This window comes from Pseudorca crassidens, chromosome 19 (genome assembly GCF_039906515.1).
Source record: "Pseudorca crassidens isolate mPseCra1 chromosome 19, mPseCra1.hap1, whole genome shotgun sequence".
Lineage (NCBI taxonomy): Eukaryota > Metazoa > Chordata > Mammalia > Artiodactyla > Delphinidae > Pseudorca > Pseudorca crassidens.
The window spans coordinates 23,267,023-23,282,543 of record NC_090314.1 but is presented as its reverse complement, the minus strand read 5'-3'; the positions used below and the strand labels follow the sequence as shown (position 1 = coordinate 23,282,543).

General features: G+C 43.3%; 1 protein-coding gene across 5 annotated transcripts in view; it reads left to right on the top strand.

Annotated features, from left to right (window-relative positions):
* Positions 1 to 1,213: 1,213 nt before the first annotated feature.
* RFFL (ring finger and FYVE like domain containing E3 ubiquitin protein ligase) overlaps positions 1,214 to 15,521 on the top strand; it is a 67,727-nt gene continuing 53,419 nt past the window's right edge. The window contains exon 1 of one of the 5 annotated variants that reach the window (XM_067714397.1): positions 1,214 to 1,415. In XM_067714397.1, the coding sequence (XP_067570498.1) occupies positions 1,226 to 1,415 (190 nt within the window). In that variant the 5' untranslated portion in view covers positions 1,214 to 1,225. Of the gene's footprint in view, positions 1,416 to 1,480; positions 1,631 to 15,521 lie in introns of those variants that run through there. The other 4 variants (XM_067714388.1, XM_067714387.1, XM_067714399.1 and 1 more) reach the window with 4 other exon arrangements.

Here is a 15,521-nt window from a genome sequence, read left to right as displayed (position 1 = left end):
TACTAAATACTATTGCTTGTGGAAAAGGATTTCAGATTACTTGCACAATGGGTACATTATTGAGTGCCTCTGTGGAAGGGCACGATAAAGGTGAAAAACAGTGATGGTGATAATACTAAAGGTGGAGAAAGGAGGAGTGTGGGTAAATGCAGCTCTGAGCCCTCCTCGCTTTAGCGACATGCACATTATTTAGCAGCGTTCCAATGATTTAGCTGTAATATATACCAGAGGGCCCAGAAAAAATCCACAAGGATATCATGAATTCTGACACCAATTATTAGGCCAATCAGTGGCTTAAGTGCACTCCCTTTCAGAACTGAGCACTCAGCTTAAGAACTAAGCTTACAAAAAGACATCTCTGGGCCTCCCCCCATCCCTTGCTCTGGACCTATTAACTTTCTATGATAATAATTAACATCAAGAGAAGGAGAGACTGGGTGGGGAATGATGTGCCTTAATCACAGGTCACAAAGACCTTTCAGAAATAAGATACACAGCTAGCTGAAAGGTACACAGCTAGCTGATGAATGGCTGGGTGGGCTCCTCCACACAATCATCTTCCTTCTACCAGGGCCTTCCTCTTAGCAGTTTCCTCACTTTCTTAAGGTGAAACTAGCTAACTCTGGGGGCTTAGACTGGGAAATGCTGGAGAGGGAGGTGCCATTGAGTGAATGGGACAAACGTGGGTTTTGATGTCCTCCAGATCTGACTTCTAATACTTTCTAACTATGGGACTTTGAATAAGCTAGTGAACTCTGGTGGGCCTGGGCTTCTTTCATGGTAATTTTGGGGACCATCACCTGCTGAGAGCCACTGTTGTGAGGAACAATGGGATATGAAAGTGAGGCAACTTTTAAACTTTTATTTTGAAACGAGTTCTGAGATGTTATGGGACTCGCTCAGTGTCACCAATCTGCACCACGGATCTGGACCCTTCAGCACCTCGTGCAGAGTTCGGTAACCAAGGCAACGAGGAGCCGCGGACGCCCTCACACCAGGGTACCGACGCCTGGCCCGGTCTCAGACTCGGAGGTCTCCGCCTCCCGCGGCTGGGCTCCGCCAGGGGACGCGCGCGGCGGCCGCGCTCTAGCCCGCCGCGCGGCTCCCCCGTCTCTATGGTGGCTCAGGAGCAGCAGGAGCGGAGGCGCGCTCCCGAGGGGGGGCGGGGCCGCGCCGGGAGCGGGGCCGCGCGAGGGGCGGGAGCGACCGGGCCGGGAGGCCGGGGATGGGTGGGGGGGGCCTACTTCCTGGGGCCGGCTGTGAGGATGTCGCGACCGCCCCCGGGTGCCCCTCAGCCCCGGAGACGCCGGCGCGGCTCAGCCCGCAGCCCCCCTGCCTGAGGCGTCCGCGGCCCGGATCCGGCCCCTCCCCACCCCTCCCCTCTCAGGTGCGGGCGGGGCAGGCGGCCGCGGCAGGTGAGGAGGAGGCGGCGGCGGCGGCGCTTGGCTCCGCGAGCGCCGGGCCTGGGGTGGGGTCCCGGGGGAGGCCGGAGTCGGGGGCGCTGCTCGGCCTCGGGTCTCGCCAGGCTGTTGTCCGGGGGCGCCTCCTCTGTGCGGGGCGCGGCCTGAGACTCTCCCTGCCTACAGGGGATGGGGGACGCCCTGCCTCGCTGGAAGTCTGCGCATTCAAGGTAGCCCGCACCTGTCCCATTAAAAGTCCCCTCAAAGGAGGCATTTCACCTGTGGGGGCAGTAACGGGAGACGTGTGTTCTCAAATATTTCCAAACGCCCTACAGATCGGCACGTTCAGTTGGCTCGTGGGGGGAAAGATACCGCTTTACAGCATAGGAAACCGAGTCAGGTAGGCGGCGGCCTGCGTCTGCATTTTAAGGAACTAGCTTGACCCAGCTTCCTAGTGCAGGAGCCCTGCGGGCGTGCTGGAGGAAGGTGGAGGCTGGAGTTTGGAGGCTTGATGGAGAAGTTTGGGGATGTGGTTTTCCTTTCCCCCCCACCTCCGCCCCGCCCAGGGTCCACTGTTCTCTCTTTTGGGAGTTGTCCTCTGTTCATTTGAGGTGATGTGTGTGAGGTCGCCAGTGGCTAAGACGGAGAGGGACATGGGGCCTCTGTGCAGCTGGCTGCCCATGAAACATTTGACTAGGCTTGGGGAAGTATGCTAGACCTGGGGAACCAGAGCGTCGCAGACGTCTGCTCAGAGCTTGATTTCAGGCTGGCAGAAGATAGAAACAGCAGCATATTTTCTCCTTTTTTGTTGGTCTGTCATTTGTTCTAGGAGAAAAAGCTGCTTGTGTAATCAAGGAAGAGTGTACCATGCTCCTCCCTGTCTACCCCAGGGAAGAATTATTGTTAGCTTGGAAATAGGGCTTTACCCACAACTGCCACTTTGCACCCTGGCTAAAGGCCACTGTTAACGTAATGAACAAACATCCCCAGGTGCATGTGGCCTTCTCAGAAAGTAAGTTCCTTGCCCATCCCTGTTACAGGTGGTTTGGAGGACAGAGACTTCCTGTCACCCCTGTTGGTGCAACTGTTTGGGGAGCAGTTGTGGTTTTCCTGGTAACAGTTCAAGTTACTGAAGTGTGGCCAAGGCTGCCACTTATTGGAACCTTTTTCTAGGAATGGGAGTAGGCAGGGGACATGGTGCTGGGCTGAGTTTGTGTACAGAATTCTAGGGTTGGGAGCTAGTTCACGGGATTTCAGGTTTGACAACGTCTTTATCGTTTTTTCCTGATTGCATTCTTTTTCACGTTCAAGGAAATAGATGATGGCAAGCATTTCTGAAACATCATGGCATATTTCCTAATAATTCTGGACTTCAGAGTACAAGTCATAAATTACAGTTTATTTAGAAGTGTTATTTTCTTAAGTTTGAAAATTGTATATGACAGTTGCAGCTTGATGTGGCAGGGCTAACAGATAACTTGATTGTGCATGAAGCAAATTTCCATGTAATCTAGGACACACACACACATTTTAATGTCTATTTAGTTTGGAAGATCAGCCCACTAAAAACTTTCATATTGATCAGGAAGACAGCTGTTATCCCAACTGTTTACATTGGGATCGGGGATTGTAAATCTTCTAAATTGACTTAATTTAACCAATTGCTAAAATGACCTGCATTAAAAGAGAGCTGTTCTCAAAGAGGTTAGAAATTAATTTGTTTTCAAAACTTTCTCATGGCCAAGCCAGTTGATAATAACTCTGCTTAGCACCCTCTAATAAGAATGCCTCTTTAAGGCCTCTTAAAATAGCAGTGGGAAAAGCATATTCAGTAACCAGCATTTTAAAAGACAAAACAAATGGCAACAATAACAGAAAAGGGCACAGTTTCTTCCCTAATTACATGTCCATTGTGATGTTTAATACAGTCACACCCATCTGTAAGAGTGTTGTGCCTAGAACTTTCTGAAAACACCTACATAAACCTAAGGAGTGTTAACGGGACTAATTCCACCGTAATTTTTTATTCTTAAAATAGTTTTTTATTCTTTATTACTGCTGTTGTTTTAAAGGTAGATTAGAGACTTTTATATTAAACTTGTACTGGCTATAGTGTTTATGTTTTGGGAGGAAAGATTTAACGTCTGCCCCTTGAATCTCATAACCCCTGCAATACAGAGCTGAGTTATAATTTAGAGTTTAATGAGAATGCATAGTTTAAATTGCTGTTGCTGAGGTCTCACGGGGCGAGCTGCCTCATCATTATTGTTTGGTAATGTTACTGGTTATTATTTTTGTTTGGTTACTGTTTATTGGTAGTAGTGACTGATGTTTATGTAAGAAAGATTCTGGCTATTTGAAGGGCAGTCTTTTCATATCCAAACACACAACTTCCCATTGCTTCAATAGGGAGGTGGTGTGGTCACTTTCTTGTTTTGTGACTATATTATTTGGAGTTTTAAAATCCTAAAACTAGTTGGGCTCTTAATAGGATATCCTGTTATATCTCACATGAAAGCCATCCTAGATAGGTAGGAATCATCGGCCTTATGTGTTGAAAGACCTCAGCTCTCCCAGTTTCCAGGATTTATCAGTTGCCATGGTCAGGACAGTGGTTTTATCTAATCCTATGATGCCATTCTTAGCTTAAACCCATTATCCTCATTTATCTTCGTTAAGACTGTCATGAAGTTTCTCTGCTTTATGTAGTTCAGGTTGAATATTCCACATTTTTGACACATTTGGGCCTGTTAACGTTCTGAATTGGAGCAGTTAAGAGAATCTGCCTGTTTTTAAACATTTTCCTTTTTCGAGGCAAGCATAAAATCTGAGTTTCTTCTGGGGGAAACCAGCTCTTTAAAAATCTGATAGGAAAACAAAAGCTGGTTTTTCCAGCTTTTTACCAATATGAAGTCTTCTTAACCTTTCATTCCTTTCTGGTTTTGCCAGTACAGTGATTAGTGACTAGTAGTGAATGATGAACCAGAGGCATTGGGAGATCCTGAAGTCTCCTGAATCATAAAAAGAAGGTCACATTGTATTCAGTGCAGCTTTAGTCTTTTTAGTGAGTTTTATTGCAAGGAGTTCTCCAAAGCCAGCCACTCCTTAAAAGATTAGGTACCTAGCAGTTTCCAACTGAGTCACTGAGGTTCTTTAAAAATACAGATTTCCCAGTTCCACCTCCTGGAGATTTTTTTTGAGTGGGTAAGTGATGACTGAGAATCCACATTTTATTTTATTTTAGTTAATTAATTTATTTTTGGCTGCATTGGGTCTTCGTTGCTGCGTGCGGGCTTTCTCTAGTTGCGGTAAGCGGGGGCTACTCTTCGTTGCGGTGCACGGTCTTCTCATTTCGGTGGCTTCTCTTGTTGCCGAGCACGGGCTCTAGGCATGCGGGCGCAGTAGTTGTGGCTTGCGGGCCCTAGAGCACAGGCTCAGTAGTTGCGGCTCACGGGCTTAGTTGCTGCACGGCATGTGGAGTCTTCCCGGACCAGGGATCGAACCCATGTTCCCTGCATTGGCAGGCGAATTCTTAACCACTTGGCCACCAGGGAAATGCCGAGAATCTACATTTTAAAAACCACTCTGGGCATCTACTTCCAAAAAGCTCCCCAAGTGATTTTGATCTGCAGCCAGGTTTAGGAGCCACTGTTGCATTGCTTTGAAATTATTTATAAATTGGTAGTCCCTTTAAAAGCATTATTATGTTATTCAGGATGTTTGATTTGCTAGAATAGCCCATTTCCTAGTCATGACAGATAGCAAAGAGCTTTTATAACTTTTATGTAAATTACTTTACAGAGAGGCCCCCTCTGCTGTATTATCTGCCTGGAGTCATGAGGGAGGGTTGGCGAAAGTAGCTTCCTTTATTTCCTGAGTGGACAAAATGAATGATAATGTGGAAACCACTGGAGGTCTGAATGGGTAGTCAAGTCTAGTTCGGATCAGTGTTGGATAGGAGAGCTGCCTGGGAATTCTCTGTATGTAGGATTTTAAAATAAAGCCAACCTGCCAGATGTTTCATTTCTACATAGCTGAAACGCTTATTGGAAATAATGGATGCTTAATAGGCAATAAAATTTAGTCACAGGTCTTTTGCTGAGTTCATGGATGGAAAAAAATTGCTGAAATACAGAACCCTCTGAGTTAAAGCAGAATCAGGGCATTGAATATGTTAGTTAACGAATTAAACTTGGGAAAAGTGTAACAATTTAGGAAATAGACAAACCTGGTTTTGAGTCCCAGCTCCTCCACCACCTGGCTGTGCTACTTTAGACATGTTACTTAACCTCTGTGGGCTTCATTTTCTTCATCTGCAAGATGAAAATCATACCTGGTAGCATTGTTCTGTGGACGAAAAGAGAGAAAATCTCTTCTTTGTACATTGTACGGAACTCAGTGAACGTTCTCTTCTCCCACTTTCTCATAGGATTTTTATTCTGTAGGCTTAAGATGTCTTTCTAAATCTGGCCTTCTCTCTATCTCTTTCCAGGAATATCTACTCGGTCAGCTCTTTTAGAAAATGCATGAAAGAGTGAGGACTGAAGTTAAGAACTAGAGAATATGGGAAAGAGGAATGAGTCATAGACACTGGAAAAAATATTTTTTTAGAATGAGTGGAGTGTAGGCATATATCCAGAATTACTGTCTGCGGGAATAATGACATTATCCAAATTCTGCCTCAAGTATCTGCGCGGTAGCCTGGGAGCTCAGCTCAGGCTACCAGGCTTGGAGGGTGGCCCCACTAAGTAGCACCTGACGGCCCTTTCTTTCCTCATCTTCCTTTCCCCCCTCTCGGGCTCTTTTGTTTCTCTTTCCCTCTCTCCTCCCTTTCCCTCTTTTAAACTGCCCTTCCTTTCGACTTGCCAATCGTGACCGTAGTAATTCGCAGACCAGGCCCCTGGAACTTGAGGCTAAAAGAGGTTGCTGGTTGCTAACACCTGTCTCCCAGCTAAATGAATAGGCTCTTTTGTGGGCAGGATGCTAAAAAAGCTGATTAGTACAATACTGGCTTAAAGGACCTATTAATGATCCAACATATGTAAATCATGGAGTGATTTAAAGCCATTTTAGAGATTTGTTTCTTATACTCTGCGTTAATTTTTTATATTGAATTAGGATGTTGGCTGAATTTTTCCATGTAAACCGTGAATCTGTTTATTGCCCAAATGAACTAATTTTTGTCATATTGATTGGGAATCATTTATATTCTAAAGAAGTTTCTACCCTTAAGGGCCTTTGTATTGTTCTGCAAATGTCTAGTGTGAAATACAATTAAAGTTTTGTTCACTGTGCTGCTGACATAATTAGTTTAATTTCTGCTCCTTATATATTTCTCTTGGAAGCTGGGAAATTAAAATACTAGATTTTGCATAAAACTGCTTTTTTGAGGGGGTGATTTTACTGTCAGTTGAACAGACTTAGGCCCGAGGGTACATTTTTTAACATGTCTTACTTAACTTTCCTGTAATAGTCTCTTTCTCTCTATAGAATCAATGTATAATTGGCTGTTGAAGCATTCAGAAGAGACAGTGTTTGGCCTTTACCCTGTGATTATATTTTTTCCTATATCTCTTTTGAGGAAATGTGTGTAATTTTTGGAAACTCCTAAGTATATTACCATTACGAGAGCATGAGAACTTTTGCAAAGGCTAGAGAATGGAGTGGTTTTCTGAAATAAGCTGTATTATTTAATTCCCTCCCCAAATCACTGCTGTGTTCTTCTTTAGATCATAGTGCTTGCAGACCTTGATGTGAAAGTGGAAAGGCTGTGATGCCTGGCAAATCCTCTTCACAATTTTTCTATGATGCGTTTCACAGAAATGGCTCTAGTCTTCAGGAACAGAAGTCACTCTCAAGGAGACTTTACACTTAATTACTCTAATCCACACTTAATTTCTTACAGGATTCTTGGAGAGATTCTCACCAGGCTGCTGATTTCATGGAGTTATGACCTATGAAGGTTTTTTTTTTTATCTGTTAAGCCTGCTAACCTTTTTTTTTTTTTTTTTAAGGGAAAGTGACCTTGGTCTGGTAATTTCTCCATTGTCCTCTCCTGTAAAAAGATAAGCAAAACCTTCTGGCTCTCTCAGCAGCCTTTTTCAGCAGCTACCACCCATGTGCTGAATTTGAACTTTACACAATTTTTGTTGAGCTAGTGTCACTTGACTTTTGAAAGCTGCCCCCTCCAATGCTATAGGTTTAGCCTGCATCTCCTAGTTTAACATTCACACGCCTTTTCTAGAATTGCATATAATTATTATATGCAATTATATTATAATTATTATATGCAATTTTAATGTTTCATTATCTCTGGGTTGTGGAGTGGTCAGGTCTCCTAGGGACAGCCGATCCAATCAGACTGCTTGGAGCCAGAGTCTGATTTGCTGAAACATTTTAACTGCCTTGATCCACTTTGAAGAAATGCTGCCTAGTCATCCTGAAATTTACAGGAAGTTAGGCCAATTGGAGCCTCTGCTGGCCTCTGAGTGGTAATGTAATTCGTTAGTAATCAGCATCATTGTTTATTTGAAACTGCTGGGTTATGTTAAAAGACTTGGAAAAAAAGCTTTTCTTAAGTAAATAGAGCAGCCTCCTCTCCCACCCCGCCCCTTCTTGTTTTACCCTTTTCATTTACTTGGAAAAATCTTTCCACTCTTATTTCTGATCACATGCATGGAATGTGATGGAATCAATATCTTTTATGCTATAGGAAAGCTTGTTTTCCCTCCAGCAATTTCTGTGAATTCCCCCTACCCCCTTTCAACTTTCATAATGATTAAGATATCTGCTTGAGAAATAACCATGCCTCATCTTCTTCTGTTGACTTTACAACCTTTTCCTAAGTCTTGAGTCAGTGGGTCCATAGCCAATGAATTATACCTCCTCTTGATCATGCTCAATTATTATCTTCATGGCGTGGAAGAAGATCCACTAGAGCATGAGCCTTTATTCCAAAATCCTAGACAAAAGGAGCGTTCTGATTTGGGGAAAGAGGGTGGAGTGTTTTCCAGGACTTTAGAGGGAGTGGGTCAGCCGAAGTTCAGCCGGTTTGAGGAATCCTTAGTAAAGGATGGTTCTCAGGAAGAGGGCGGAATTGTCTTGGAATTGATTTTGCAGACCAGTAGCCATGGTTTGGGCAGTTTGGATTTTATGGAGGTGAAGAGGAGCAGTTTGGTGTTAAAGTTTTGTGCCAGGGTGTGGGGTAGGAAGGAATAGCTGCAGGGCCTAGGACTTGCCCAGTCCGCAGTGGAAAATTCTTAGGCCTTCCGGTTCTCTCACTTCTGTCTACCTCTCTTTTTACCTTTTGGGCATGACTAGATTCAGGTGCCATTCTTGGTCATTTGTCATATGCTGATGGAAGTACCTGCATAGTCATTCTGTGTCAGAGCTGAAGTTTACCTTAGCCAGTGTTTGCTGCAGAGCTGGTGGGGAAAGGGGTCAAATGTTCCCAGAGAGCTTGACAGAGGGCACTCCACCTTCCCTACCACCCTTACCATATGGTTGGACGCAGCACTCCAGGTGATTCTGAGTCATCACCCCCACGCCCATTGATCTAGTTCAGTGTTTCCCAACTGTTTGGACTGTTGACATAGTTGCAGACCGGCTGCTTGAGGAATAGTGACAGTGAACCAACCAATTAATGGGGGACATACATATGATAGTTTTGCAGTTTCACCTCCAGATGATCTTCGTCAGATTCCTAAATTTTATTTATTTGATTAACCTTTTTAATGTAGCATATCACCATGTCTTCTGTACTACCAAAACTAATATTAAAAGTGAAAATATGTTGACAGTTACATCTAATTTGGTGTTTGAGATACTGGCTATCCACACCTGCACTGTTATTTGTGGAAACGCTCACAAATAGCCGCTTGAAATCTTTCTCCTCAACTCTTTTCAGAAACAGTACAAACATAAAAATAAGCCACTAGTTTTCTTTGGGAGGGACTGGTACAAAATTCAAGAGTTCTGAATATCATGTCAAGAAAGCAATTCTTGGACTTCCCTGGTGGCGCAGTGGTTAAGAATCCGCCTGTCAATGCAGGGGACATGGGTTCAAGCCCTGGTCCAGGAAGATCCCACATGCTGCAAAGCAACAAAGCCCGTGCACCGCAACTACTGAGCCTGCGATCTAGAGCCCACGAGCCCCAACTACTGAGCCTGTGTGCCACAACTACTGAAGCCCACGTGCCTAGAGCCGGTGCTCCGCAACAAGAGAAGCCACCGCAATGAGAAGCCCGTGCACTGCAACGAAGAGTAGCCCCCGCTGGCCGCAACTAGGGAAAGCCCGCGCGCAGCAACGAAAACCCAATGCAGCCAAAAATAAATAAAGTAATTAAAAAAAAAAAAAAGCAGTTCTTGATGCCATAGCATGTAAATGTTTACATGTATTTTAATACACATTTGGTCTTCCCAACCAAACATCATTTTTTTAAATGGGGAAAAATTGAAATTTGTTGTTACATATTACTAATATTATAAAAGCATATTGAAATGTTTTCTTTAAGTTTTAATATACTGATTTAATATACTGATTTAAAAATACTGATTTAAAAATACTAAGTATTTTAAAAATACTTTAAAAAATTTAAAAATGTGACTTTTTACCTAAAATAATTTCTTTATTGGGGTTTACACACAAATTGTGACCTTTTCTTTAATCCCTAGAGGCATTACTAAGATTATTATTGCAGTAGATCTCAAATTTTCATGTGTATCAGAGTCTCCCGGGTGCTTGTAAAAAACTGCAGTTTCCTGGTTGCTAGCCCAGACCTATAGAATCTGGGTGTTTGGGAATGAAGCTGGGGATTCTGATGTAGCTTATCTGCAGACCACACTTGGAGAAAGTAATACTGTCAGAAGGAACCACACATTAAAAAAAAATGATAATATTGAGAAATGCTGATGTTAGGGGGCTGCTTTTATTCTGCAGAGGAGGAATTCAAGGCACAGGGAAGTAAAAAGTCTCCAATTCACCCAGCGTCTCCAAGATAGTTGGATCTTGCAGACCAGCAGTGAGGTCTTTTGAGTCTAATTGGGTACTCTTTCCATGAGGTTACACCGTGGTGTACCTCCTTATTGGTTTCTCTGATTGCCCTCAAATCAGAAGCTGTAGGATAGGGCAAGGGTGCTTTGATTCCTTCAGAACAATAAGTGACACAATTGGCATTCAACTGTACAAAAAGTTAGTGTTTCTGAAACTGGTGAAGGACCAGCTTTGTAAAGTGCTTTTTCAGTCTATTGCCAACTAATATTTTTGTAAAGTACAAGAAAAATGAATTACCAGGAAGTCATGCACTTGGATGCACAGTTCATACCTACTATGAATTTTTTTTTACCTTGACATGGATGTCCATGGAGGGTGTGCGACTGCACACTTTGAATAGCATTGTTCTATTATAGGTGGTTCTGAGGACGTCTTAGGAACTTGATATCAAAGGTCCTTGATTTTCTTCCTTAGGCTACCTGTAATTGAGGCAACCAACTGAGAACTCCCTACTTGGAGAGAGAAGTTCTGTCAGTTGGTGATTTGCTAGATCAGAACCACGATTTTAATACTTGAGGATGAGGTGAGGATACTTACCTTTAATATATTTAAGAATATATTGATAGACCTTGCATTTTGTGCCTGTATCAGGAGGGTATTTACCTCCTTTGACTAAATATTAGAAGGGAGTTTCCAAGTACTTGGTCTGTAACTTTACTTACAGTTAATAAAGATGCTTAAAGGTGGGAGACAAAATAAAATTTGACGGTGTGCCGTTTCTTTGAGACACTTCAGCGTGTTTGGTTTTTAGAAGCCTTTTGTAAGTAATCTAGGAACAAGCATTACTAGTTTGTGTGGCTATAATGTCAAAATGAGTGTTGATTTGGAGCAGGGGAAAAAAAATCTCTCCATGCATGCATTGTGTCCTGGTTTAATTGCTTGGTTGGATGAAATGTCAAACTTGATAGATTATTGGAGCTGTTATTTTTATTTTGGTGGTTAAACAATAATGAAACTGTTTGGATGTTTGCGGGGAACACTGCTTCCTGTGTCTGGACTTTGCTCTGGAGAAAGTTTCAATTGTTCAGAAGCAATACTAGTTAGAAAATGCAGCTTCTATGGCTCCTAGCACAGCTGTCTAAACTATTAGCTGTATTGGGGCCTTTGGACAAGCATTGTTTAACACTTTTGGACACAATTTATGTTTCTGATTCCAAAATGTCTATGGTTGTTGCTGAATAGTTGGGAAACCTAGAAATGGGAGAGAGGTTCTAGGTAAAGTCAAGCCTTTTTTCTTTAAGCATCTCTAGAACAAACTCCATCTTTCTTTCTTTCTTTTTTTTTTTAAAATTAATTATTTATTTATGGCTGCGTTGGGTGTTTGTTGCTGCATGTGGGCCCTCTCTAGTTGAGGCGAGCAGGGGCTACTCTTCATTGCGGTGCGCGGGCTTCCTATTGCGGTGGCCTCTCTCGCCGCGGAGCACGGGCTTCAGTAGTTGTGGCTCGCGGCTCCAGAGCACAGGCTCAGTAGTTGTGGTGCACAGGCCCAGTTGCTCCGCGGGCATGCGGGATCCTCCCAGACCAGGGCCCGAACCCGCGTCCCCTGCATTGGCAGGCGGATTCTGCATTGCAGAATCCGCCTGCCAATGCAGGGGACGCGGGTTCGGGCCCTGGTCCTGCGCCACCAGGGAAGCCCCCAAACTCCATCTGTCTAACTGGGGTAGGGAGGGGTGGGGAGGCTGTGTGATGAGACTGGGCCTTGCTTTCTTAGGTACTGTTCAGTAGAATAGCATGTGTGCCAGGCTACAGAGGACTTTGGTCATTATAACCTTATGGTACTTCTCTTTATACCCTATTTTACCTGTATAAAAATTATCGGTAGTTATTGTGTGCTTTTTGTGTGCCAAGGATTTTGTTATATGAACTCATTTAACCCCTCCCAACAATTCTGCGAAATGTAGGCACCAGTATCTGTGTTCCGCAGATCAGGAAATGCGGCACAGAGAAGTTGAAAATGTGCCTAGGGCCACACAGTGTTTGAACCCAAGTAGTCTGGCTGGAAAGACCTGCTCCCAACCACCAGACCCCAGCTGCCTCTCACTCCATCAGCTCATCTAATTATGATTACTTATCAGAGTAAGTCTTTAGAAATAGGTTCTATTTCATAGAACGTGGGCTTAAAATTATCCTTTTATACATGGGCCTCCTTGTGTGGAAGGTGATTTTAGAATGTTATTAGCAGTCTTTGTTATTCCTTTACTAGTTTTAATTCCATTAGCACTGAAGGATTTTTTTTTTTTGTCTTTTAAATTTTTGGCTGCATTAGGTCTTTGTTGCTGCCTGTGGGCTTTCTCTAGTTGTGGCAAGCGGGGTCTACTCTTCCTTATGGTGCGCGGGCTTCTCATTGTGGTGGCTTCTCTTGTTGCGGAGTATGGGCTGTAGGTGCATGGGCTCAGTAGTTGCAGCACACGGGCTTAGCTGCTTCGCAGCATATGGGATCTTCCCAGACCAGGGATGGAACCTGTGTCCCCTGCCTTGGCAGGCGGATTCTTAACCACTGCGCCACCAGGGAAGTCCTGAAGGATTGTTTTATAGTTTATTCCATGTTTTAAAATTGTAATTGTATTTGATATATCAACCAGTCACCCTCAAAAGCACATTTGGCTAAACAGCTGAAGCATTGGGTTAGAGGAGAATTTATTGGTGGGTTTTCTGTTAAAAAAAAAATTTTTTTTTTGGAGTGTCTTTCTGTTTTTCAATAGGCCTTACCAGTAAATTGACCCTTGTGTAGGATACTGTAGATGTTGGTGGCCCGAGGGTCCTCGTGTTGTAAGTGATACTGGAATAAATGGTGGTAGACCACTTTCAGTAAGAAGCCCGGATGAGTATAGAAACTAAAACTTTGTGCTTGAGACATGTGACCTGCTTTCAGTACATGTGAGCCCTGGCTGGGAGAAACACAGAGGAAGCATCATTTAAATTTTTTCCACTAACCTTTCCCTCACATTTGGAGACTGCTACTGAGACTTTTGTAGGAAAAACTGTTTGTAGTAGGAAACATGTCACATGTGAGGTGCCCCACGCCAGTAACCACATCTTTCACAATTTATGTGTCTGATCGCTGCAGTTTTCAGATGCTTTTGATTTCAAGCAGGACACTTTGGGCTGAATGCTGAGCTTAAATTGCAGTGAGAGTTCACTCTGCATGGGTTACTTCTGCTGCCTCCTGGCTCATTGCTCGCAGCCCTGGGGAAGCTCAGATAAAAACACCGGTAGAGATGGGGCACAGGTAATGCCTGAAATGTATTTTAGGTGGTTGAGCCAGCAACGGACTCATGCTTAAACAATCTTTTTTTTTTTTTTCTGGCATAGTAGGGATGGCAGAATAATATGAAATGTGCTTTGCCTTACAAACAATTCACCTTCCTTAATTCTCCATAGTGGTTGGACAGTTGAATGAGTAATTGTAATTGCACATTTATTGTCACATACATCCCTTTCCCCCCAACCAATCCTTGTCAACCAGTAATCTGTTCTCTATCTGTATAATTTTGTCCTTTTTGAAATGTTATGGAAATAGAATCATAACAATATGTGGCCTTCTGAGGTTGGCATTTTTCACTTAGCATGATGCCCTCCATCCAAGATGTATTTAGTAATGTATTTAATAATGCTTTTTATTACTAAATAGAATAAATAGTATGGATGGATGTATCACAGTTGTTTTTTTAATTGAAGTATAGTTGATTTACAATGTTGTATTAGTTCCTAGTGTACAGTAAAGTGATTCGTATATATACTTTTTCATAGTCTTTTCCATTATTGTTCATGGCAAGATATTGAATATAGTTTCTTTTCTTCAAAATTAATTAATTAATTAATTTTTGGCTGCATTGGGTGTTCATTGCTGCGGGCAGGCTTTCTCTAGTTGCAGCAAGCAGGGGCTACTCTTCGTTGCGGTGCGCAGGCTTCTCATTGCAGTGGCTTCTCTTGTTGCAGAGCACGGGCTCTAGGTGCGTGGGCTTCAGTAGTTGTGGCACGCGGGCTCAGTAGTTGTGGCTCGAGGGCTCTAGAGCACAGGCTCAGTAGTTGTGGCACACGCGCTTAGTTGCTCCACGGCATGTAGGATCTTCCCGGACCAGGGCTTGAACCTGTGTCCCCTGCATTGGCAGGCGGATTCTTAACCACTATGCCACCAAGGAAGTCTTTAGTATAGTTTCTTGTACTATACAGTAGGACCTGTTGTTTATCTATTTTATACTTTGTAGTTTGTATCTGCTAATCCCGAACTCCTAATTTATCTCTCCCCCATCCCCTTTCCCCTTTGTTAACTATAAGTTTGTTTTCTATGCCTTGGATGTATCACAGGTTTTTAAATTTAATTAATTATTTAATTAATTAATTAGGTTGTGCTGGGTCTTTGTTGAGACAGGCAGGCTCCTTAGTTGCAGCTCACGGGCTCCTTAGTTGTGGCATGCAAACTCTTAGTTGTTGCATGCATGTGGGATCTAGTTCCCTGACCAGGGATCGAACCCAGGCCCCCTGCATTGGTAGTGCAGAGTCTTAACCACTGTGGCACCAGGGAAGTGTCTGTATCACAGTTTTTTAACCATTTACCTATTGTAGGGCATTTTGGTTGTTTTCAGTTTGGGGCTGTTACAGATAAAGCCATTATGAACATTTATGTACAGGTATTTGTGTAGATACAAGTTTTAATTTCTCTGGGTTAAGTGCCCAGGAATGCAATTGCTCAGTCTTACAGTATGTGTATCTTTAGTTTCTTAAAGAAACCACCAAACTGTTTTCCCAAGCCCTGTACCATTTTACAGTCTGTCCCACCAGCAGTGTATGAGATCCAGTTTCTCTGCATCCTCATCAGCATTTGGTATTGTCCCCCTTTTTTAACTTTTCTAATAAGTAGCATATCTGTTTTTTAAGTTCATCAGACTACTTGTAAAACTGACTTGACTGACAAAGAGCAAGATTTTTGAGTCGTGGTTAGCCCTTCATGTGGCTCTTTCTCTCTACAGTGTTCAGTGGTCTGTTGACCTGCTTTTTACTCCCCTGCCCTGGTGTCCCTGAGAGAGAGAAGACTAACCAGGACTAACCAGGGGGAAGTGAGGACATGA